General features: G+C 33.4%; 1 protein-coding gene across 1 annotated transcript; it reads left to right on the plus strand.

The window, feature by feature from the left end:
• Positions 1–7,102: 7,102 nt before the first annotated feature.
• LOC131626722 (uncharacterized) lies at positions 7,103–9,211 on the plus strand. The gene is made up of 10 exons (XM_058897556.1): positions 7,103–7,193; positions 7,395–7,485; positions 7,566–7,693; positions 7,775–7,847; positions 7,935–8,082; positions 8,333–8,397; positions 8,493–8,613; positions 8,688–8,765; positions 8,902–8,958; positions 9,038–9,211. Exons 1-10 carry the CDS (start codon positions 7,103–7,105, stop codon positions 9,209–9,211), a joined length of 1,026 nt encoding a protein of 341 aa, XP_058753539.1.
• The last annotated feature ends 16,479 nt before the right edge of the window (positions 9,212–25,690 follow it).

A 25,690-nucleotide genomic window follows, 5' to 3' on the forward strand; every position in this document is an offset into this window, starting at 1 on the left:
CATGGTTTTCGTTGAGAGAAGAATTGAAGATGAAGATAGGTGTGAAGGGGAGAGCGAATAGAGTAAAGAGAACTGAAGAAGTGATAGAAGTGGAGAGAAGAAAGAAGAAAGTGAAGAGAGGGAGAAAATGTGATAGAAGTGGAGAGAGAGACAAGAGAGGGATGGGGATGTGTTTTCGTTGAGAGCGGGAAACTGAAATTAAAATGATTTCTACTTTAATATATAAAAATCAATTACCACCAAAATTCCTTGATTACCCTAATCACAATCAATTTAAGATGGTTTTACATATCGCTGAGAGTAATTACACATCTAATCATGATTACATTCCAACAACTAATTTAATGCAAAACTTCTTTATTGGAATATGAAAAAAGCTGCACTACATTCTATGCTCTCATTACATTGGAACATTCATATTAAATAAACCCTACCCTTTCATTTTTTTCACTATAGAGCTATATATTCGTACAAACTCTTCCACCTTGCATGTATAAACTCTTCCACCTTCCACTTGCCTATTTCAATCAACACTTGAGCGGTATTTTTCGTTTCTCCTTCCCCCATTTCCGTTCTTCATCTCTTTAACTGAATACTGATATTTTTTTGTCTTCTATTTTGTTTCTAAACAGAACATGAGTCGAAAATTTACCCCCATTAAGGATGTTAACGAGTCAAAGGAAACTTGGAGATTGGCCGTTCGAGTTGTTGATCTATGGAGTGTTATCAACAGCAAGGGTAAGGAGCATCTGGAGATGGTTATAATGGACACATCGGTAATGCTTCGTATTCTCTCAAATCGTTTCGTAGCTTATTATATTTTTCAGTTATGATATTGTTGTTGTTTGTCATGAATAGGGTGATAGGATACAAGTTTTGATTCGTTCTGACCAGAAAGGGGTGAGTACTCATTTATCGTCACTCACTAAATTAATATTTTAAAAAGTAAAAGTTATCCTATAATGTGAGGTGGATTTGCGGCAATCCTATGATGAAAAACAAGCTGAATTATTATTCATGAAATAGATTCAAAAAATTCATCATCTCATATTAACCTCTTAAAAATTAAGTACAGAAAATTGAAAAATAATCTAATAAAGGCAGAGGGAAGTTAGCTCACAAGGAGGTTAATCCAATTAAAGGTACATTAAAATTATCGTCGTTTAAAAAAAAATCACTCTTCTTATACATGTATTTCTTACAGAATACTTTAAATCATTGTAAACTTTACAAATACACATTTTTCACCAAAAAAAGCCACCACTATTATGGATATTTTCATATGCATGGCCAAGAAAAATTTCTAAACATCCTATAATTTCTTTGACTCTCTACACTTTCGGAGGGCCAGTAATATTCTTCATTGTACTCTATTTTTTATTTGTGGTAACTATAATTTCTTTAATGTCTAATTATAGAGTGAAAAAGTATTATTTAAACACATGCAACCCTATAAGAAAAATCAAGTTTGTGAATAACTTATTTCACCGACTTCTTATTAGTTACAACGTAACTATATATTATGGCAATGACAAAGACAATGTTGGTTGTGTTCTTCGGTGCCCTTTTGGTTTGCTCTATTTTTACACAATGTGTTGATGCCAAAAGTATAGATTATGGTGCAATGAGAAGAGACACTATCCCATGCAATAGAAAAAATCCTGGTAGTTGCACACCGATTCCGGCCAACCCATATAGAAGAGGATGTGAGGCAGAAAAAAGGTGTCGTGGCGGCAATAAGAAATAATAAGGAAGAAGATAAACAGCAAAAATAATGTGATTTTTCATCACACAAAAAATAATACTTTGTCATATGCCGAATAGTTACAACGGCCGTGGCACTCTAAAATGAATTAAATCATTGATGATACCTTGAGTATCAATTTTTGATTATTTTTCCTACATACATTTTAGAGGAGAAAGATGTTTATTTTTTTTTTAAATTTTATTAAGGTTTGGATATGTTGAGTAGTTCCAATGACTATATATTATGTACCTTTTGTATTATTTGAAATCATTATAATACATGAGAGATGATATGTTTTTTAAACATGTGACCATTGGATGCATTTATTTATTTTTTTTATTATTGTTATTATTATAATTATTTTATTATTACTATTATTATTATTATTTATTATTATTATTTTTAGATTGAAAATATTTTTTTTAAGAATATTAAAAATTCAATTATATAATAATCATTTGAAATATCTACAAAAATAAATTACTTTTTATCAAGTGTAAACTCATTTCAGATATTAAATATTTTATAAGTTAATATTTAAATTTATATAAAAGGTATACAAATATTTTTAAAAAAATCCAACCAATGTGATACAGAAAGCTAGTGCCTTAAATATCTAAATTCTATTTTTTTAAATTTAAAATAATTTTTCAAAAATCATGGAAGAGCATGAAACATATTGAAGAACAATTTGTTCAAGTTACATAAGATCAACGTATATCAAACACAATGCATCATCTACTTAAGAGATACAAATATATCTAACTTAGCAAGGTGATGTATTACTTTTGGTTCAAGATGAGTTTGTGATTTATCAAAAAGCCATCATTGGTTGCTAGTCTGAGAACTGTTTATAGGTCATGAAATTTGAAATGGATTCCATTAACACAAATCAGATTTGAACCTTTGTAAATCCTCTGAAAAGGTAAACCTATAGGATGCAAGTGAGTCTTTAGGAAGACGTTTGACATTGAAGGTAAGGCACATACATCTAAGGCAAAATTGGTTACAAAACACTATAAGAAAATTTATGTTGTAGACTATATTTCCTTTATGGGAATTTGTTAAGGATACATGAAACATCCTGAAGGTTCAGGCATTCAAGAAAACGCAAAAAATGTATGCAAGTTACAATGATCAATATATGGATTCAAGCAAGCTTCCAGATGCTAGAATCTTTGTTTTAGAAAGCAACAAGTGAAAACTTGGCAAAGAAAATGATTTTCTATGAAGGTTGTGATTTAAGTAGCGTATATATTAAGAATTATGATCAAAAGAGATACATAACAAAAACTTTGGCCTAAGTCAGAGTATATAAAAGGAAAAGTGTTAAGGCGCTTTAATAAGCTTGATTCCAAGTAATAATTCATATATACGCAACACGACTTCTACCTATCAAAAAAACATTCAACTAAGGAAGAAATGGATCACATAAATAGGATCTCATATCCATTTACAAAAGATACTACCATGTATCTAGTGTTATGCACTCGATCATATATCTTGTATGCTTTAAGTGCATCGAGTATATACCAGATTGATTTCAGTGAGACTCATTGGGTTCCTGTCTAGAATATCCTTAGGAACTCGAAAATGACTAAGGATTCATTCTTAATATATGCAGGTCGGGAAGATCTCGGTGTAATAAGTTACATAAATTCTAGCTTTCAAACGGAGAAAGATGGCTTTAGATCGCAACTTGATAATGTATTTTGTTTAAATGGTGGCATTGTGAGCCATAAAAGTTCAAAACATGAAGTTGTCTCGTAGTCTACAACAGAGGCCGCGTATATTCTACCTCAAATACAACAAAATAAGTTATTTACATCATGAAGTATATTATTGGAATTGGCATAATCCTTATATAGCATTGTGGATCCCATCACCGCTACGTATAATTCATTTCACCACGGTTGGAAAAGGGTTACCATCACGCTTGACCAACCATGGTGAGGAAGGGTGTGATTATAAGTGTGTAGTTTACAACCATGGTCTATTTTCCGTTGTAGTAAATTTGAAAGTGTGCTACCTATATTCGCGGTGGTATGAAATAACTATTGTGAAATTATTTATAGGTCTGGGGTTTGATACCCAACAACACCATTTTTGGCGTTTATTATTCAGGATATCGCTCTACCTATGAAAGGGGGTGCATTGATTCACATGGGATATTGAAATAGAAATAAAATAATGGCTTCAAGGCCAATCTTGAAGTGAAAAAAAATAAAAATGAAAACACAAGGCAAAAAAACATGGGCGTGAAGCTGGAAATGGGAGTTTGGTCAAGAAAAAACCCTTGGGGCCCAAACTCAAGGCCAAATAGTCTAAAAGAATGAGAAACCTAGATCACACGCCTAGCCATCTGATGGTGATTAGATGGCCTTGATTGACTCTCATGGTCTAGCTAATTAGATAAACAACACTCATCATATCAAAATCTACAGGCTAGGGCTCATGGTATATGGTGAGAACACATGTACATAAGCTCTCTTAAGGTTATGTTTGAGAGTTTGGAAGGGAGGGTAGTGGATTCAACAATGAAGAAAGGACTCTAATCAACTTAATGCGACAACCAGAGCTTCTTCATGAACAAGAATAAGTTCTTGATTTTGCATAATCGAAGATTTTGTGTAGGTTTGGGACCCGATCGATGCTGCAAAGTATTTTATGCTCTCAATGTGTGACTGGTAGCTTCCAATTTAGTGAATTGAAGTTATATTATCCCGGTAGAATTAGGTTAAATGGTGAGCATTCGAGGCTAGGAAAAGTGTGTGAAGTTGAGATAGTTTGAGTGAGAACCGTGTGAGTTTGTCAGAGGGATTTGCAGGGCCGGCCCAACACATCTTGAGGCCTAAGGCAAAACTTTAAATTAAATATTTTTAATATAATAAAAATATTTTTTTAATTAATATATTTTAAATTTTTTAGAATGTGGAACTATTACATTATTATAATTAATTTCATTTAATATTATATTTGATACTAAAATTAACTTCTTATTATTTTGAAAATCATAATTGAAAATCAATGTCAAAATTATATATAAAAAAAATAGATATTAAATCTCCTATTATATTGAAGAACTTAAAAATTTATTATTTATACTTATGATTTTTAAAATAACAAATTATATAACACACATGGTAAATAATAATAATAATTATATATTTTAAATAGGTATTATTATTATTATTTAATTGGTATATAAAATAATTTAAAAAGTAATTTTTTTAAAAAAATTTATTAGTAAAATCATATAAATATAAAATAAAAAAATGAGGCCCTAGGCGGTAGCCTTGGCGGCCTACCCCTAGGGCCGGCCCTGGGGATTTGTGAGATATTTTTAGGTGGAAATTGTGTGAATAAAATGTGAAGTATGTGTGATGCTGTGTGAGTGAATTTGTGTAGTAAATTGCACAAATTGTGGAATTCTCCCATGTGCAAAATGTAAACTGAGTGTGGTGAGTGACTTGTTAGGAGATATTTTTTTCATTATATATGTATGTGTATGATGATCATGTACATGATCGATTGTAAAAACAGTGTGAGTTTGAATTCTAATTGTATGGATGTATGGTATAATAAACATGAAAAAAAATTGGAATTTATCCATTGTAATTTGTATTACTCACTTGATTTTAGCCACTTTGATTTTCAATTCTTTTTATTGATTTTGATTTTAACTTTTTGAATACATGAGTGATGGTTAATGATGTATTATAAGGATGAACGTAATTCAAACTTATTTCTTTTCAGTTCAAATTTGATTTTTTTTTCTTTCTTTTTTTTTTTTTTTGAATTTAAAGATATGCTATGTTAAACATGAATGAATGAATGAAATCATGTATGGAATTCAAGCTTTACTCATGTGTACCTGATCTTGCTTAATTTTGGGATGAATAAATGAATGATAATATGATGAAGAAAAATAACGTATGGTGATTGAGATTAAATTTAAGATGTTCAGACTTAAAATGCAATTCACATTTTATGTTGACCTTGCTTTGTCTTTTTTAAATGGTCATGGAAATTGAGTGACAACATAAAAATGGGATGATGTGATGATAGGAAGAATTGTATTTTAAATTGTTGGAATATATGCCTTAAAACCTTTGTTGACGAAGAGAAAGAAAACATATTTCGAGATTGTCAAGAATTCAGAAAGCCGAAAAGTAATCTGATTCAAGTGATTTACGGTATCGGGTTCGGTCGGTTCGATTCATTGATCCATTCATTAATGTTAGAATATTTTATATTAATTTAGAGATCATATAAGTTAATATAAAAAGATATTATAAGATATTTATAATATTCTAAAAGATATTATAAGATATATTTATAATAGTCTAAAAGATGTTATAAGATATATATTTATAATTGTCTAAAAGATATTATAAGATATTTATAATATTTGAGAGATATTATAAAATTATAATAATATATTTTATTCTAACAATTGAGGAGATATTTTTGGGATTTGGTATGGATTTGTTGGATTTTGGCTATTATAAATATGTATCTCTTCTATTATTATAGTGAGACAATCTTAGAGCTTACAACAACAAGGGAGAATAAGGGTTTAAGGAATTCCAAAAGAAAACTTAGAAAGACAAAGGTTTTGGGAAACCTTTGGAGTTATCTAAGGGGATTGGGAAATACTTCTAAACATCTTGGGTTTGAGTGATTCTTATATTGAGAGTTGGAGAGGTTGGGAAACTAATTGGGTAGAAAATAGGGTTTGTTCTTTGGGAACTGTGAAGGCTATTTTCTTGTAACTCATTTGTAATATCTTGTAACAACTTTCTGAGTATAGTGAATTGGAGAGATGCTCTCTCCCCCAAAGTAGATTGTTTGATCGAACTGGGTAAACAAACCTTCGTCTTTTTCTCGCCTTATTCTGTTATATTATATGTGTACGAATTATTATTGCTGTAGACCATTTATGTTGGTTGCTAATTTTCTTTGCCTCACAAATTGATATTGAATTTTGTGAGATATTGGATCGAACTCTAGTATGGCCGAAGGGTAGCTTCTTGGTTCGACGGGGTTAAGCATGAAGTCGAAGGTTGTTCACATGCTTGTGTCGAAGATGCTAGGGTTGTTAGCATGTTAAATTAGGTTTTAGTGTTTAAACCCTAATTTAATAAGTTTGTATATGACCAAATCGCTGGTAAATCGACTCTACCTGAAGCAAGCTTTGTATTCATTCAAGATGATTGAAGACAAAGTGTTGGCTGAGCAGTTGGATATGTTCAACAAGCTGATTCTTGATCTTGAAAATATTGATGTGAAGATCGATGATGAAGATCAAGCGCTGTTACTACACCGAAATGGAAAGAATGAATACGTGAAAACATGTCTCGCATAATCAACAATGGAACTGTTTATGATAACGATTTTCAGTGGAAGCTTTGTGATCATGACAAGAAGTTTGTGTTTATTGGTGGTACGACTGTGAAAGAAGTTGATATTCAGAACCTTCCTCCCAAAAGATTTTTTTCAAAGACTTTACTGATATTCTTGGAGGCAATTGTGAGATGAACCGACTCGAAGGTAAATATATTAGGTCATTTATTTTCTTCCTACTACAATTTATTATATTATTACAAAAGTTGATTTTAACTTACTCTTTCCATCTGTTTTGTAGATATTATTGGTGTAGTTCAGGAAATCAACAGTTTTCAATATAACAATTCTGGAAAAAAGTCATTTGTTTCATTGAGTCTTAAAGACTTGAAGTAACTTATCTGATTTCAAATTTCTTCTATTTAAGTAGACGATTATTATCATATTGATCTTTTTATATTTGTTTCTACAGAGGTGTCATCGTTAACTGCACATTATGGGAGAGCTACGGAACAAAATTTTTGGATTTCTACCATGATGAAAAAAACAGTGGTGCTATTGTAATTGTACTAACTCATGCAATGATAAAGGAATCACAAGGTGTGTATCAACAAAATCCTATTATTAAGCTGTGATATCTGTCTGTAGTTATTTTGATACTTTAATTTTTATCTATTTCAGTCTCAAATGGATGGAGTGGATCTAAATGGCTTATTAACAAAGACATTCCAGAGATGACTGAGTATTTATCAAAGTATATACAAATTGTTATCTTCTTACAGTATAATAAGTTCCTTTAAAAATTATTATCCTTTACATTAATTTTGGTACAATGTTGCAGGTTACCTGCAAATGAGCAGACTGAAAAGCCTTCGCAGTCTTCAAAGGGTGTGTCTCTTTGGTCTGATGCCTCTCAATTCACCCCAGTTGAAAGTTTCGTCCATAAGGCCAAATGTATATCTCTGAGTGACCTCTGCAAGGTGAAACAGGTAAGTGGTTATGGAAAATTTCAAAAAGTAAGCTCAAAATTGTTTTATATAGATGATTTTATGTTAGACTGTTGCATATATTAATATTTAACTTGGAATATAGATGATTTTATGTTAGATTGTTGCATATATTAATATTTAATTTATTGTATCTTAAGACATGTTATGTGTTACTGTTGGAATAACTCAAAAGTTTTTTGTCTCAAAACATGGTTGGTTTTATTATGGATGTACTAAATGTTCTTTAAAGGCATCTGATGTGAACAATCCATACAAATGTTCATGTGGACAGAATGTAGAACATGCCATACCAAGGTTGTATTTTTCAATTGTTCTTTAGTTTAATTCATTTGCCATTCTTCAATATTTTTAAAGTTCTAATAGTTTTTTGCTATGCATTTTTCTAAAAGGTATCGAGTTGACATATATGTAATTAATGGTGAATCAAAATTTCGCTTTGTGTTTTGGGACACTGACTGTGCCGACATTATTGGAAAGTCTGCTGATAGTATTTATAAAGCAATGCTTGAGGTGAAGTTTAATTCATTATCTATTATAATATTTATTTGTATAAGTGTTGTACTTACATTAAATTTAATGTGTAGGAAGGTGACGACGACCCTATGATATATCCCGATGAACTTGACATGCTTCTTGGTAAAAAAATGGCGTTCAGGGCTAAAGTTTAGCCAACATTTGGCCAAGCATCTGTTTGGAAACTTTCTTACTAATGAAGTAGGGCATTTTTTGTATGAACATATACATAGGACTTTTATGAATATTTGTATCTTAATCTTCATCTCAATGTCTGATCTGCAGGGGGATAGCAAACCTTTAACCCAAAACCCAGTCGTTGATCGTGTCGATGATTCCATTGTATGTTAATGTTGCCTGAAAAATAAGAAGTAAATTACTTCATTTTCTTAGTACTTACTGTTATTTTTTTTTATTCCAGGAGTCGTTGTCTGCATACGGAGAAAATGATCCTGATAAAGTTGTGACCAATACTCCATCTAAAGGAAGTCCCGTTACTCTTGATGCTGGAGATTCTGAATGTCAGCCTTATGGAACTACTCAACTTTCAGGAACAAAACCTTCAAAGAAAGTGAAGATTGAATCAAATGTCTGAAGACTCCTATGAACCAGTTTATATGCCAACATTGATATTATTTTAGAGTTATTTGTTTCCTGTTATTTTACTTTTATTGAACAAGAGACAAGAGTTATTTGTTGTGCATTATCTATGAATGTTGACTTGGTTTTTGTTTTAATTTATGGAAACTGTTACTTTTTTGTAATATTTTCATCTGGCTATGCTAAATAGATTAACTGTCATTTTTTGTTTAATACTGCATATAATATTGCCCGAGTATACAAACGATCCATATCAATTGAAAAAAAAGTTTTAATGAATCACTGTATAGGATATTTCTTCTTACTTGCAGGTTAATTGTCTTAATACTGCATATTATTTTGGCTTAATTGAATATTAACCTTCAAGTGAAAATAAATTTTTGATTAATATATTGTATAGCAGAATTCTTCTTAGTTGCAGATTAATTTTTGTAATAAACCATTCTTTTATGTTTCATTTTTACAGTCAGTTAATGCAGTAAAAGTTCACTACTGATATTTCAAGCATCAGAATTTTAATAAGATAAAAATAAAGACATTTTTCAACAGATTCATCTTAACGAACATTGGTAAATTGATCAACAAAATCTGCAAACAGCATGCTTGGTGTAAATAAATACTAATGAAGTATATTTAACAATTTTTTTTAATGGGACTCTTGAATATTGCACCAGCATGATATCAACCATCATACCTACCTAACCTATTACCTGTAACTTGCATTAAATATATTGTGACTCAACTTTTCATGCTTCATTTTCCCTAGACGTCTTCAATAAATGACACCTATCTCAATCAATCATAATTGTTACATATGATCCACCGTGTAACCAAAGCAATTACTAAACCATTTGGAAACAACGCTTTGTAGTGTAACTTAAAAAATGCATTTAAGTTATCTTTATCTGTTAACTTCAAACATACATGCATATACGACTTTTTTTGCTGCTTTACCAATACCATGCAGTGTTTTTATATTCAGTTCTCCTTTTTTTTTATTACTTCCTCTTTACTATTTTTTCCCGCGTTTTAAAATACAAAGTTTCTATATTTTTTATTTATATTCTGCCTTTTTATTAGAATCCACTTTTTAGGGACAATCAATATATTTTATCAACTGTTTTTAAATCAACTATTACTTTTTATCATCACATTTAATAATTATAACATAATTTATCATAATTAAAAATTAAGTCACATATTAGTTTTTAAATACTTCATATTTAATTTTTTTAACATTATTAAATACACGTTAGAATAAATTTTGCAAACAAAAGTTGTCAAGTTATTTTTTCCCACTCACTTAATAATTAGGAATCCATGACTCAAGATAATATGAAATTTATATTTCAAAATAATATTATATCAAAACACTTGTTGTTGGGCCTTACCTGTTGGAATTTTAAATTGGGCCGTGTCATAAAATTATAATTTTTTGATATTTTCCAAATTGTTAAATTTATTTAATATTTAATCTTATTCTAATAATATTCCTATTAATATTGATCCGACTAATTTAAATATCCTACAGATCTTATTTTTATACAAAATATTATTAATAATTTTAAACACTTAATATTATATTTCAAAAAAAAATCAATTTTTACATCTTTTGGTATACATATGTATTTTTCTTAAAAATTTTATTATTACCAATTTTATTGAACTGTAAATCATGTTACAATATTTCTTATATATAATGATATCCTTATGTATATTTTTCAACAAATATATTATTAACAGTTGTATCCAAACTCATCATCATGTTAACAAAAAGATATATATATATATATATATATATATATATATATATATATATATATATATATATATATATATATATATATACATATATTCCCCATTTTCCTATTAACTTTACATATTTTACATAAATTAGTGAAATCTGAAACATAACCACATTATAATAACACCAGCAGATAAGACTAAATGTAAACCATGCTGATCATTTTGATTTTCATGCATTAGTGCAAATCATAACATGGTAATATTGAAATTATATAGTAGCTATCAAACCATTAAATGTTACAATCCAAATAGAAACTATGAATAATAAATAAAAAAAGTTTGAAACATCACATTAAACTTCATAGAATTAAAACAAAAAACCTAGCAACATCATTCATAACAAACTGATGTTCTTCAAAAACTTTCCACTACTTCATCCAGTATAGCCATTAACACCTCAACAATACATCTTCACTTAAACCTGCATTACACAACAATCATAATTTCAAAAAATTACCAGAAACATACAGATGAACAAATAAAGTATTTAATGTCAATATTATACTAGATTTTGTGTGAACAGAGATATTCCTAACCATTGTTTTTAGTTTCTTCACCAACTCTGTCCATATCATCCATTCACTGTCATCCAGAAGACAAACATAGACTTAATGCGTGAAATCGAAATAAAGTCATCTAACTTAATATCATGTTTTTTCAAAAATCTTTGAATAATAATGTTATACCTTTCATTTTCAAATTCGATCTTCCCAATAGACACTGAATTGGATATTTCTATCATTCTGGGTTTGATCTGCAGTCCCACACTTCCCATAACATCAACTACAAATTGAACATCTTCAACTAAAGCAAACCCCAAACCAGCTCTCATTGCCTGATGCTTTCCCGACCACTTGATTCCAAGCATCTCATTCTGCCACACCCTTGACATGTTCTTAATCTTCCTCCCCCTTTCCCAGCCGCATGCAATATTGTTCCTTGCATGTAAATCCCACTCATTGCACATCTCGGTAATTCGTTTTTTCTTCAACTTCGACCTCATACGCAGAAGCTTGGATCTTTGCTCCATCTTCCGTTTAATCGCGAATCGTTCCAATTGATCTTCAACAACAAGAAATTTCAAAGATCTACATAATAAAAAACAAGCATCAACGAAAGTCAAATTCCATAGAAAAAAAAAACGAAAGAAAAAGATTGGATTTAAAAAAAAATTGATCTACTACCTGCATGCTTTGGCAACTTGTGAGAAGCTACCCATTTTTCTTCCCACTGATGGTTTAGATTTCGTGCGTTGATACTGAAATCTAATTTTGATAGGTTATTATCACCTAATATACTCAAAGGTCCATTACCTGTTAGACTTCCTTTTGGTAGGTAAACGTGCAAAAGATTTTGGAAACTGTTGAACTGCCTTTTTTGTGTGCATGCAGAACTAAATATAATCAACTCTTTTTAAGAGTAATAATTAATTTCACACTATTCATATATAACTCAATTTGTTAATTGTGTGAAAAAAAATATTGATTTATATTTATTATATAATGTAATTCAAATTTTTAATTATTTGCTTTGATACATTATTTAAAGTTTAATTTTACTTAATATAACTTCTATATTTATCGCGAAAACAACTACAAATTGATAAATTAAATTAATATTGATATGATAATAATCATTAAAGAAATTATTTCTATTAATTAATATATATTTTAATATAATTCTTTAACCATAACGATATTATATTTATTTAATACTTATACCGACTTTACGTGACCCGTGCGGGCGCACGGGTCCTTTACTAGTTTAAATAAATAAGCCAATGATATGTAAACAGATGGCAGTAGAGAATGGGAAATTTTTGAAAATATAAGGTGGACCAACAACAAATGGCAAATGCTTATGAAAAATTGAAAAAGTTGAAAGGTATTATGTTAGTTACAGAAATGCCTTTTTTTGTTTGAAAATATTTTGTTTGCAAGGGATAATTTAGTTACTTTGGACAATCTTTTAGTATTAGTTAGATAGTTGATGATATAACTAAAACAGAGCACCAATAGTACTATGCGCAACTATTACAAATTATTACAGTTTCTCCAAAATTTCAACAACCTCCCTAACTAACTTTACATAAAATCTATGGGACAATGACCTCAATCATAAATTTTTTACTGCATTTTCTGTTTATTACCTATGGCCATCCATCCACCATCAAGGAAACATCTTCATGTTATGCACGATTTTGTTCGAGTCTCCTAGTGCATTGTTAAATATGATATATTTGCGTTGTTTTCAGATACACCAGTAAATTGCCACCCAAATTACACCCGCTCTCTTCAACGAACAATTCTTGTTTATGTTATTCTCAACTAAAGTTGTAGTTTTTTCTATACTCTTTTCCTTTGTGATACAACTTATATTCATATGTTGTGACACAACTTATATACACATGTTTTCAACAGGCATCATACTAGTTAGACAACAAATATATACATTTTGGACTAAATATTATACACACATTTTGGACAGAAATCTATATACACATTTTGGACAAAAATGAAAGTGCAGTCACATTATCGTATGGTAACATATTCTTTGTTTTGATGTTTTTGTGAATTTAAGTGTATGTTATATTTTGTTCGCTTATTTGTAGTTTGTTTATCATTCAATTATTCACATGTTTGTATTTCATTTGCATTTGAGTTGTATGGTATTCGCTTCGGCTATTTATCATTGTACCATTAAGACCCTTCATGACTCAATAAAATTAGAGAGTTGATCCATGATAATGTTCCTTTTTTAGACTAGCAAATTGCTTTTTATCGTTTCATCAAGCGTGGCTTGACTCACAAATTAGAACTCTTAGATCAAGGTGAAAAGTCATTTGATTCTAATAATGTGTTATGTGTGATTCGAATCAGAGACATTGTGAAAATTGGAATTTGCCTCTGGACTAATTGACTTGAATTAAAAATTTTGTCTCACTCGAATCACAACCTCATGTGACTCGAATCATGTTATAATCCCAACTCGAATCAAAACTCTCTGTTATGCTAAAATTGGGCTCTGCTTAATTTGGCTCATATCAGGAATTTAACTTGACTTGGATCAAAAGATCTTGTGGCTTGAATTGTAATTTCTTCTTGATTGAATCATAGCTTCACAAACCTAATATTTTACCCTAGATTTAAATAGTTGTTTCTTTGATCCAAAACAAGTGTGTGAAACCCTGTGGGTGAAATGTAACACCCTTCTTAAACCCCGCAGAAAATATAGCATAAATCAGAGTAAATTAATCATGTTTCTAAAAACAAGTGTGTCACGCATAATTCCAATATCACATACACCTATCTTGCTCAATAACACTTATTTAAAATTCATACTCTTCATACACTTTCATATAAGCATGTAGCAGCGGAATAATTCTCCATTCAAACAATTAATATTGAAGTCTCATAATCAATTTCTTTATTAAAATAACTTAGGCATAAAAACCAATTCACCACGTAACTCAAAATATCATCACAAATTAAATAGAGTATACAATGTATCGCTCAAAACATGAATCTAAATGTTTCCCAGTGTTACATGACCAGAGCATGACTCAACCCAAAATAAATACGGAAATATATAGGCTACTCCATCAGCTACTCTCTTGCTAGAAGCAACTCTAATCTTCAGTACCTGAGCGATGTCGTATAAAACATCATTGTAACAGAAGGTTGATAATTCACATAATTATCGAGATCATAAACACAATGTGACTCAATTCCCGACTCAAATGCAATACTCATGCATGTGATACCAATCACATGTTATATTTTTTGTTTTTACATTTAAACCTAGTTCGTCCCTTAGACCAATAACACAACAAAAGCCCATTCCCTAAGCTTTCAAACCCCACTCTAGGTTTGGGACAAGTCACTAGCTCCCATGAAACTAACGAAAATCGCCTCTTGACTAAATGATGCATGCACAATTACAACAACCATATGCAATTAAGATTGCCCCCTAATCATAACAACCATGCATATATTCCATAATTCATCACAATTGCACACACATACATATATTCATGAATTATCCACACACAATTCACTTTCATAGTGCAAACATGCCCAACCATCACATTATCACATCACAAACAATGTACTTCCACAAACATACTGTTAGCTGAAGATTTCGTTTTGCAAATATGATCCTTCGAAGGGTGAAGACTCGAAGGAGGATGGTTCCGGATGACCGTCTTTGAAGATAAAATGGCTCCTGATGGCCATGTTTCGAGGATGAAGAGTTTTTAAGTCATAACGGAGATAGTGAATGCTGAAGCTAGTAGGAGTGTATATCTTCGAGACTTAGACAAATTTTACGAAATATGTTAAGTACTGATGCTTAGTGTATTTCTGTGGTATTTTAATGTTAAGTTATATTGCCAAGCGTCGAAGGAGGATTCAGGCGGGAGGATTTGAAATTCGAAGAAGTTTTCATAACTGTCCAGAGACAGATGGCTTTCCGAGGATTCTCATGAGAAACGTGGCATTAGATTAGCGTAGGACCGTTAAGGTCGAAACTAGTATAAATAAGGGTTCTAATGTTAGGATTCAGTGTATTCATTTTGTACAAATCACTCACATATTACTCAAGTATCAAGTGTTAAAGAGAAAGAGTTCGCTGAGAAATGTACGTATGACACCACCATTTTAATACATGTGTATTTTCCCTTTATTTTCAAGTATCTTTCAATATTATTGCATTTCGTTTACTTCTTGCCATTTACGTTTTTGTACTCATTATTTTCATGTCATTTATCTTTGAAGTATTTAACATTTCTGCACTTTAAGATTTTTGCACTTTTACAGTTTCATCTCATATTTTATCTTGACTTACCTTTCGCTGAAGTTATACTCACGTGTATAACGAAGTGATTGCTAATTTTGTTTGTTTCGCTCGAAGTAATTCTTATTGACAAGATGAATCATAGATATGGTTCGAATGACCATCAATAACAATCTTTTTGACTATGTCCTAGGATCAATCTAGTCGATCCTGCGAGTAACCAAATCATATTTATTATAGTTTGGAAGACTAGCGGTTGTTTACCGGAAATCACCGTAAACACATACATGACATTTTACACAACCACGTAGTAATTAAATTATCTACTGTCAATCAAACTATTTTGATTGAAAAGATTATGGTGCTAGCTTTCTAGCGCTTTGAGCGGGATGTCATTTGGACAAACAGACAAAAGGTTATGGCCAAGACAATTTCTTACTACAAAATCTTGGGAGCTGCTACGGCCGCCAATAGTAGTTGTTACGGGCCGTGGCAGGGCCCAGAAAAACCCACTTTTTACGTGATTTTGTGCGATCTTTTTAGTTTTCCAGCCTTTCAACAGACCCCTAACCCCAAGTTTTGACCTCCAACAACCCCAAAACGTATCATATCACATGGCATATGAATCAAGGGAAATAAACCATCGCAACATCAGTTTATCATCACATATTAAGGATTATCACCAAAACCTAACAATTACAAAACCATGGAAATTTAGGGATTTCATCCTAAACATGTTTCTACCCATCATACATTATCATACAATCCAAATAACCATGTAAAAACTCACCCTTACATTGTTCTAGGTTGATTCTACTGATTTTGCGATCTTGCCCCTTTTCTTCTTTCTCGTTCTTCTCTCATTTTCTCCTGAAACTCGTTTCTTTTCTATTTTGATATTACTCCTACTGACTCTTATTTTCTTTTCTTTTTATTAAACCCTTAATCCCACATTACTCTTCACATTCTCCCTATCAGATTCATTTCTTTTTGTTGCACTTTGTTCTTGTGAAATTTGTTATTGTTGAGGGAATTAGAGAGAGTGAGTTAATTAGTCTTGTAGTGTTTTCATGATTGATCAAGCTCATGATATTCATCAAGATTCAAGACTCATTTATCCTGAAATCAGAGAGAACTTTGTGTGTGTATTCACCTCTCACCTACATCGAATTCCTTGACTAACACCTTGTGAGTTAGAATGTTTGTGAGATTCCTTGGAACTGTTCATCATATTTATCCTTGTTCGTTCTCCATTGTTGCGGACCTTCATCTCTAAAGATTGAGCGTTGAAGGAGACGAGTGTTACATTAGGGTATCTAATCTTATTTTGTGAAGTTTGATGTTTGTAACAGGTCCAGATATCATTTCTTGAATGTTGTTTGGTTCTTATTGGTATTTATTAAGAAGTGAGTTCAATATACTCAATGGATAACTTTGGCGAAGCCTAATACAAATTGTTCGTAAGGCGAAGTTAGAAGATGTCTAACTTTGGGGAGATTGTGGAAAGGCTTGTCGCAGCCAAATTTGGGAGTTTTCTGTTAAGTGCCAAAATGTACTTATTTTGTATATTTGTTTTGTGGCACTTATCGAGACTTTTGTTGATATTCGTTGAATAATTCCCCGTTTTGTGTATAAATACGTATACTTTGTGAATTGTTGTATTTTCATATACTTTTATACCGTTTGATAGTTTTTGTGTCCTTTTGTAGGTATTCTTGCGTATTTAGATCACGAGCAATAACGTGTCGAAGACATGGCTTCAAACGCGCGATTTTGAGCAACGGAACCAACTCGTCAACGAATAAAGCTCAAAATCAAAGAATAATAAATCATCAATTTGGTTGATATTTTGTCATTGTTAGATATGAAATTTAATAAGCTTTCCAACGCTTTGAACCGGGCGCAAATCGGAGTTACGGTTCTCAAGTTATGGCCAAAACACTAAAGCTGATTTTTTTCAAGTTAGCAGTCAGCGCGCGGCGCGCCCTCCTGTGCGCGACTTGAGCTACACCAGATCCAAAATTGCATAAATAGGGGAAAAACACATTTTTTTTAGGTTATGGTTTTGGGGTATTTGTTTCCAATCCATCAAACCTTCATTTTTTGGTCTAGATAGCTTAGAAAACACCTTTGGAGCTTGTAATCGGATGATCAGAGGTCGAATTTCTCATCGATTGGTGTTGACAAACCAAGAAATGTTTGGTTCATCTTCTTCTCTTTGTATTTCTCTTTTGGTGAGTTTGTATGTAAATTACTCTAAACCTATGGATGTTTGTTGCTTTTTCTACTAGTTGTATAAAGTTTGCTTTATAAATCTTAATTGGTGTTTTTCTGATCTTTTTGCTTAATCGCTTCGAATTTATGTTGTTATAGAAATATGCTTCGTGAATCTTGATTAGGAGAATACCTGTTAGTTCTAGATTCTAGACATAGGGTTTGGGGTTAACATCCACATAATATCTAAGCTTAATGTCTCTGTGTTGTTCGATCGGTTGAGACATCGTCGAAAGAGCAATATAGTTGAACTCTCGTCGGTATTACAGAAATGGACATTGATATGAGGGATATGTGGTGATTCTGATGAGTATTGTAGATTGAGTACGGCGGAGTGATAAATCTAAGTTTGTGAGGATTAGTTTAGATTCAAACCAGATAAGTTATTCTCTATCAAGAATGAATTCTATTTATGTTCATATGTTATATTTTATGTTTTTACTTAAAACCATTTAATCCAAACTCATAACTAAGAATCCGTCGAACGGCGGTTCAATAGCACTGATCTCTGTGGACACGATAAATTCCCGGATAAATACTTCGAAAACTTTTGTTGCTTGCCGCTTTACCGCTTCAACATTGTCCAATCAACACTTAACTAATGGCAATCACTCAGACTAGAAATTAGTGGGATTAGGGGGATTTCGACACACGAATACTTGAGCAGATTATTGGATCAAGATATTTGGGGATCTTATTTTTGTAAGCAATTTGAGTGTCAATATCAACAGAGGGAATCACCGTGTGATCGTTTGTTGTAATCAAAATACTTGATCCAAACTTATCAATATAGTGGTAGATCGTGATTATTTCACAATGGTTCTTTAACACCGTTGATGATTGGACTAGGAAAATCAAGGACGAATGTCGAACCACTATATATCTTTGTGTATCTTTTCCTTCTTCCCTTACCTCCTTTAATTTTCTAACATTCATTAATATTGTTATTACTTTAGTGCATTATTTCACCGTTTTGGTGTCATTTAAGTTAGACTGTGCTTATAGAGATTTATTGGATAAATTTAGGTATGTGATGCATCAATTTTAATGGATCATCTAAATCTAATTATGTCTTAAATTAACATCTCCGTAAAGTGTTTTTAAATCGCTTTGTTTAAAGCGACTTTGGTGATTTTGTAGTTTACTTATATTAGAAGTAATCAAGTCCTTATTTATCACACACCTCTTAATTTTCAAATAATAATTGTTGGAAAGAAATTATGAATAATTTACATGATATATGAAAAGGTTTACGTATGAAAAGAGGTGACATAAAAATGCAATGTTACAATATTTTTCAAAATAAAGGAGAGGTTACTCGATTAACACCATATGGGTAATCGATTAGCCTAGTTGTAACGTGAAAAAATTAGTTAAAAATGAATGGATAATCGATTATCCTTGGCCCGTTAGAAAGTAGGTTAATCGATTACCATAGTGAAGAATGGGGGAATGATTAATCGATTACCTTGCCTTTCTCTCCAATAGGTTAATCGATTATGCTTGTAGAAAAACTCAAATTTTATCTATACAAAAGCATAGATAATTTATTATTCTTTGTCCTCCTTGCCATGTGTTAATCAAAAAGCATTTGCGTGGACTCAGGGGAATATCAAAGTTAAATAGTGTCACTTCGTGCTATTTTTGAAAAATGATGATGTAATGCATAAAATGATTTTTTGAATATCTTTGTTAACATCGAAGATTTATATCATCAAAACATATTGTACTTTAGTCTTGTCATGATTAATTTCCAAATGTCATAGCTTGATTAAATCCTGAACCATCCTTGCTAAGATACTTTAAACTTGTCTTGAAACTTTTTATGCATTATTGAATCTTTTCCTTCTTATGTATATTTGTCTTCATGAGAGATTTGTCTTCACAAATTGACATGCAGAAATGAGATTGCAATTAAAAGTAAGGATAAAAAGAACATTATATAGAGTTAAATGATTATTCAATTTAATATTTCCTAGTATTATGGGTGAAATATGGGATCCATTAGGTAATTTGATGACAATTGGGGGAATATAGTAATGAGAATCGAAGAGGTTAAGAGAGGTTGCATATGTATCAATGATCCAACTATGGTTCAAAGGATTACTTGTGACATGAATTGAAGGATAAATCAAACTTGAAGATGATGGATGGATGATGTGAGAATCATAATGAGGTTGAGGATTATGTCTTGTTGAGCACGACTATGAACTTGTTGTACCTGTCAGGTGTGATGGCAACCTTGTTGGGAGGATGATCAACATTGTAGGTAGTTAGAGATTGAGTCTCGTCACATGTATCAACATTGTTGGATGAGTCAATCTTATCTTTGAACCTGAAGCTCGGGGAAAATCCATGTTTGAAGTAGCAACTTTCAAGGGTGTGCACAATTTTACCATAAAAGAAACTTATCTTATAGTTGGATGAAGGTTTGCCTTGAAAATTCAGTTTACCACACCCTTTTCCTTATTTGTAAAGAAATCGACCATTAGCTGGAGGAGTGTTTGTGTTTGCCATGAGAATCTTGGAAGATTCAAAAAGGATAGAAGAGGATAATTGGCGTTCTTACTGCAAGATAAATGAGAGAACCTTGGTGATATCAAGAAAGGGTTCAATTATGAGTATTTGTGATTTGACATGGTTGAAGTCAGCATTCAGGTCTTTCAAGAAATAAATTATATATTCCATGTCACGTTGCTTCTTGATGGTGATATGAGCTCCACAAGTGCAATGTGGAAGAATCCTAAGAGTTTCCAAATATTCCCAAAGAGTCTTTAACTCGTTAAACTACGCAGTCACCGATTTGTCACCTTCCTCCATGAAATGAATTTGTTGCAGAAGATCAGACAAACAAAAATGAACGCTCTTGGAGAATTGGTTTTGCAGAACCGTCCATAGTTATGCCGCATTGTCAATGGAAATTATACTTTGAGCGCTGTCGGGTGAAAGCGATGCATATATCCAAGAAAACATTATATTGTCGCATCTTCCCCGTGTATCAAAAAGGGGATAGTCTTTCTGAGGTGCAGCGAGTTTTCCATTGATGGACTTGATATTGTTCTTGCTCAGAAGCACTTTTCATCAAATGACTCAAAGACTCATAATTGTTTTCTGGTAATGGCGAAGAAACAAGGATTGTACCAGGATTCTGAGTACTTTTTGTACTCTGCTACTGTTATATACAAATACCTCATTGCTTACCAAAAAAAAGAGGATTGTACCAGGATTTTCAGCATGATGAAGATAATATGGACTAGACTGATCAAGGGTTGAGTTTTTGGTGGAGTTATTATTTGTGTTCCGATTATTATTATTGTGTATTATTTTGTTGTTATCTTGTGTGATGGAGGTGTTATGATCATGGTCCTCCATTATTAAAGCTCAAATGATAAATAAGTGAAGAAGAAGATAAATAATCATCTAATTACTCCCATTGTTGATACCATAATACAATTTGAGAATAACATAAGGATTTAAATATTTAGCTTAAGTATCTAATAAGAGAATGCAAGCTATATATACAAAGTAGCTTACTTGAGACTCGAGTAACAAGATTTTTTCTTTACCCACCTCCCTATGGGGGTCACCCCCAGCGAAAACCCCATTTTACCCTGCTTCGGAAATGCATTTCCGAAAAAAAAATTTCTAAATTTTTCCAGACTTCGGAAGTGCATTTCCGAAAAAATCCCAAAAATTGAGATTTTGATTAATTCGGAGATGCATCTCCGAAAAAACAAAAAAAAAATCTAAAAATCCCAAAAATTAATTTTAGGATATTAATTAATTCATATATCATAAATTTGATATAATTTATGAGTAATGAATAATAATAATTATATATTTTGATATAATTTATGAGTTATGAATAATAATTATTATATATTTATATTCTGATTCATATTTTAAAATTTAAAATAATTTTAATTAAAAAAATTAAAATAATTTCACTTATAAAATGAGTTATAATTTTTTATTTATATATTTATAATAATTATTATATATTTACAAAAAAAATTAAAAAAAATGAGTGTTTTAATTTATATATTTATATAATAATTATTATATATTTATAAAAATTATTATATATTTATATATTTATAAATTTATATAATAGTTATTATATATTAATTATAAATATATTTATATATTTATATAATAATTATAAAAATTAAAAAAATAGTGTTTTAATTTATAATAATTATTATATATTTATATATTATATATTTATATATTATATATTTATATATTTCACTTATAAAATTAATAATTATTATTATATATTTATATATTTCTATTCTGATTCATAATTAAAAATGAGTTATAATTTTTTATTTAGTTTAAAAAAATTAAAAAAAGGTTCTGTCTTAATTTTATTTAATGAATAAATTTTATATTTAACTCTATATAATTCAAAATTTACTTATGAAATTAAAACATTTTTGATTTATATAAGTTAGTAAAATAATTTTTAACTTTAAAATTATTTAGGAAATTTTGATTCACCTTGATTTTATTGATTCACCTTCATTTTATTGATTCACCTTGATTTTATACCTATTAATTGTATTGATTCACCTTGATTTTAATTTTTTAATAATTATTGAATTCTTTCGGATGTGTATATCCGAAACATTCCAAGACCAATTTGGTCTTGGAATATTTCGGAAATGCATCTCCGAAAACTCAGAAAACTCAAAAAAGGGGGTTGTTCTGGACTGGGCCGAGCAGGCCCAACCCTTGTTACCAGCCGAGCAGGCCCAATTCCCTTGGACCCAATTACTGGGCAACCGATAAGGGCTGCCCTTCGCGAAGACTCTGGCCGAGCAGGCCCAAATCTTTGGGCCCACCCATTGGATAACCGTCAAGAGTTATCCACGCACGAAGACCACGCGTCACGTCTCAGCGAAGGATTCGGTCAACCATCTCCGAACCCTACGCTATGTGCATCCAGAACGTGAGTCTCCTGCTGACTCAGCCCTAACATGGGACGCTCTGGCAGTTCCCTAGCATGTGGGCCTCCAATTGGATCTGGCCCAATTAGGGAACCTTGGCCCAGCGCTGGGGGCTATAAATACCCTCTTCACTAGAGGGTCAGGTATTCTATTCTTCACTCTAAACCTCATTCTCTGATAGCTACTGACTTAAGCATCGGAGAACCTTGCAGGTACCCCCCCATCTTGCTCTTCAAGCCAGATATTGTGCCTTGACGATTCTCCTGATCAGGTACGATCAGTGGCGCCGTCTGTGGGAACCTTGCTCCCCCCTCTTTAACAAAGATCAAAGCATAACCTTTCACCATCGTCATGGCCAACAACAACATACCTAGTCCTGATCCCTTCGTCCTGGAACAACTGATTGAAGATTCTAGCCGCGAAGTGACGAATCGCCGTCGGCAGGAACGTGCTCTTGCCGGACAGAGAAGGCCGAGGCATGAGACCTTGCAACCCCAGAGGCAACAGATTCAACACATTCAACATGTGCACGGCCTTCAACAAGTCCAGAATGTCGAACAAACCCATCCTGAAGGACAAGTTCAGAACGGGGAAGACGGGCAGACCCGGCCCCAGACTGAACCAGAGCAGCTCCAAGTGGTGAATGAAACTGATACCCGGGACGGGCAACCCGCTTCCTCGTTCACCCACACCTCTGGCAGACGAAGAAGCCGTAGCCCAGACGAGGAGGAACAGATCAACATTCCCGAGGGCGCTGATCCAACCGCCATCCTCCTACTCAAGGAGCTGCAGAAAACCAACCGCCTCATCCGCCTACAGGGCGACCGCATCCACGACCTGGAAAGGAAGCGACGATATCGCTCCCCCAACGGAGACGCCATCGGTCACGTTCCTATTCCTCTTCGCGGTCTCCTCCGAGGAGAAATCGCAAGCGTAGTCCATCTAGGTCTCGCTCCCCCTCGAGAAGAAACCGGCGCCAGCAGTCTTATTCCCGCTCTCCACCTCGAAAGACTCGGAAGAATCAGAAACCTGAAACCACTGAAGCCAAGAGTCTCTCACCCGAGCAGGAGCACCGAGGCCCCTTCAAAGCCGCGCAGAAAGTCCGCGAGCACTCTCCAAAAGACAACCGCAAAATCTCGGGCAAAACACGCACTAAATCCCAGCGGGGCAGACATTCAAACTCCCCTGAGCCTAGCGACGAAGAAGATTTCCGCAGTCCCTTGTCCGAGTAAATCCGGCGTGTTCGTCTTCCCCGGGGGATGGAAAAACCACCAGCCTTGGACCACTATGACGGGACCACCGACCCCGATGACCACATAAGGAGCATCGAAGCTGTCATGGACTACCACGTGGTACGAGGATCCATCAAATGCCGCATCTTCCCGACCACGCTAAGGAAAGGCGCGATGAACTGGTACAGGAATCTGCCCCCTAACTCCATCCACTCCTGGACTGAACTGAAGGATCTTTTCCTAAGCCACTTCACCGCGTCTCGTCGGCAACCGAAATCAGAAGCAAATCTTGAGGCGGTAATCCAAGGTACCAACGAATCTTTGAGAGACTACCTCGACAGGTTCAACAAAGAAGCTGTCCAAGTACAGACCGAGGACTACATGAAGAGGTACCTACTCGAACGAGGGCTCCTCCCCGGAAGCGACTTCAAAAAGGCCATCAAGATTGAGGAAGTCCACTCCATGAACGTCCTCCTTCGCAAGGCTCAGGCCTTCATCGCATATGAGGAAGCAGAGGCTGCTACCACGAGAGCTTCGCGGGGTAGCGACGCCGCTCGCAGTTCAAACTATGAGCCCTCAACTTCGAGGCGCGGGCACGAGAAAAGGAAAGACGACAGATCTCTCGACATCAAAGAACGCCGGGGACCATCTGGTCGCTTCAATGACTACACCCCTCTGAACACTTCGCGAGAGAGGATCCTGGTCGAATGCCAGAACACCGACTTCAAGAAATCAAACATCAGGCCTCCAAAGTCGAACCCCGCAAGGCCGGGAGCCGACAAATCAAAGTATTGCAAATACCATAGAAGTCACGGCCATCTGACCGAAGAATGCATCCATCTCAAAGATGCAATTGAAACACTGATCAAGGAGGGCCGCCTTTCAAAATACACACAGAAAGGGGAACCTTCCCGAAGGGACGACCACAGAAACTCTGACGAGGGGAATTCGCCGGACAACAGACCCTTGCAAATAGCCCTGTCCGTCACCCGACCTAAAGACTTCATACCATCGGTCGGGGTGTCTGCCACACTCAGCAAATGGGAAGAATTTCCATTCGCCATGGTCGTCTCCAACGGCGGAGATCCGGGCTCCCTCACCATCAGTTCAGTGAAGAGAAAGTTCGATGAGTTGCTCAGCGCCAACACAGACCTCGGCCCTACACTGCGAAAGTTTCGAGGAAAGTCAGAACCAATCACCTTCTACCTGGAAGAACTGCCCGGCGGAGCTCCAAACGCCACGATTCCTCTGCTCGTCCGAGCCAGAATGGCGAACTTCGATGTCCGACGAGTCTTAGTCGATGAAGGCAGCTCGGTCGATATCATGTACTCTCATCTCTTCCGGACACTCCAGCTGGACGACTCGCACCTTACTCCCTATGTGGGTTCAGACCTTCAAGGTTTCAACGGAGCTACC

This window comes from Vicia villosa, unplaced genomic scaffold (genome assembly GCF_029867415.1).
Source record: "Vicia villosa cultivar HV-30 ecotype Madison, WI unplaced genomic scaffold, Vvil1.0 ctg.000320F_1_1, whole genome shotgun sequence".
NCBI classification, from domain to species: domain Eukaryota; kingdom Viridiplantae; phylum Streptophyta; class Magnoliopsida; order Fabales; family Fabaceae; genus Vicia; species Vicia villosa.

Excerpts from the sequence above, each read along its gene's own strand:
- LOC131626722 (XM_058897556.1), top strand. The coding sequence starts at position 7,103 with ATGTCTCGCATAATCAACAATGGAACTGTTTATGATAACGATTTTCAG. Across the intron at positions 7,694-7,774 it reads AATGATAAAGGAATCACAAG|TCTCAAATGGATGGAGTGGA; the intron begins GTGTGTATCAAC and ends TATCTATTTCAG. Across the intron at positions 8,614-8,687 it reads TTTATAAAGCAATGCTTGAG|GAAGGTGACGACGACCCTAT; the intron begins GTGAAGTTTAAT and ends TTTAATGTGTAG.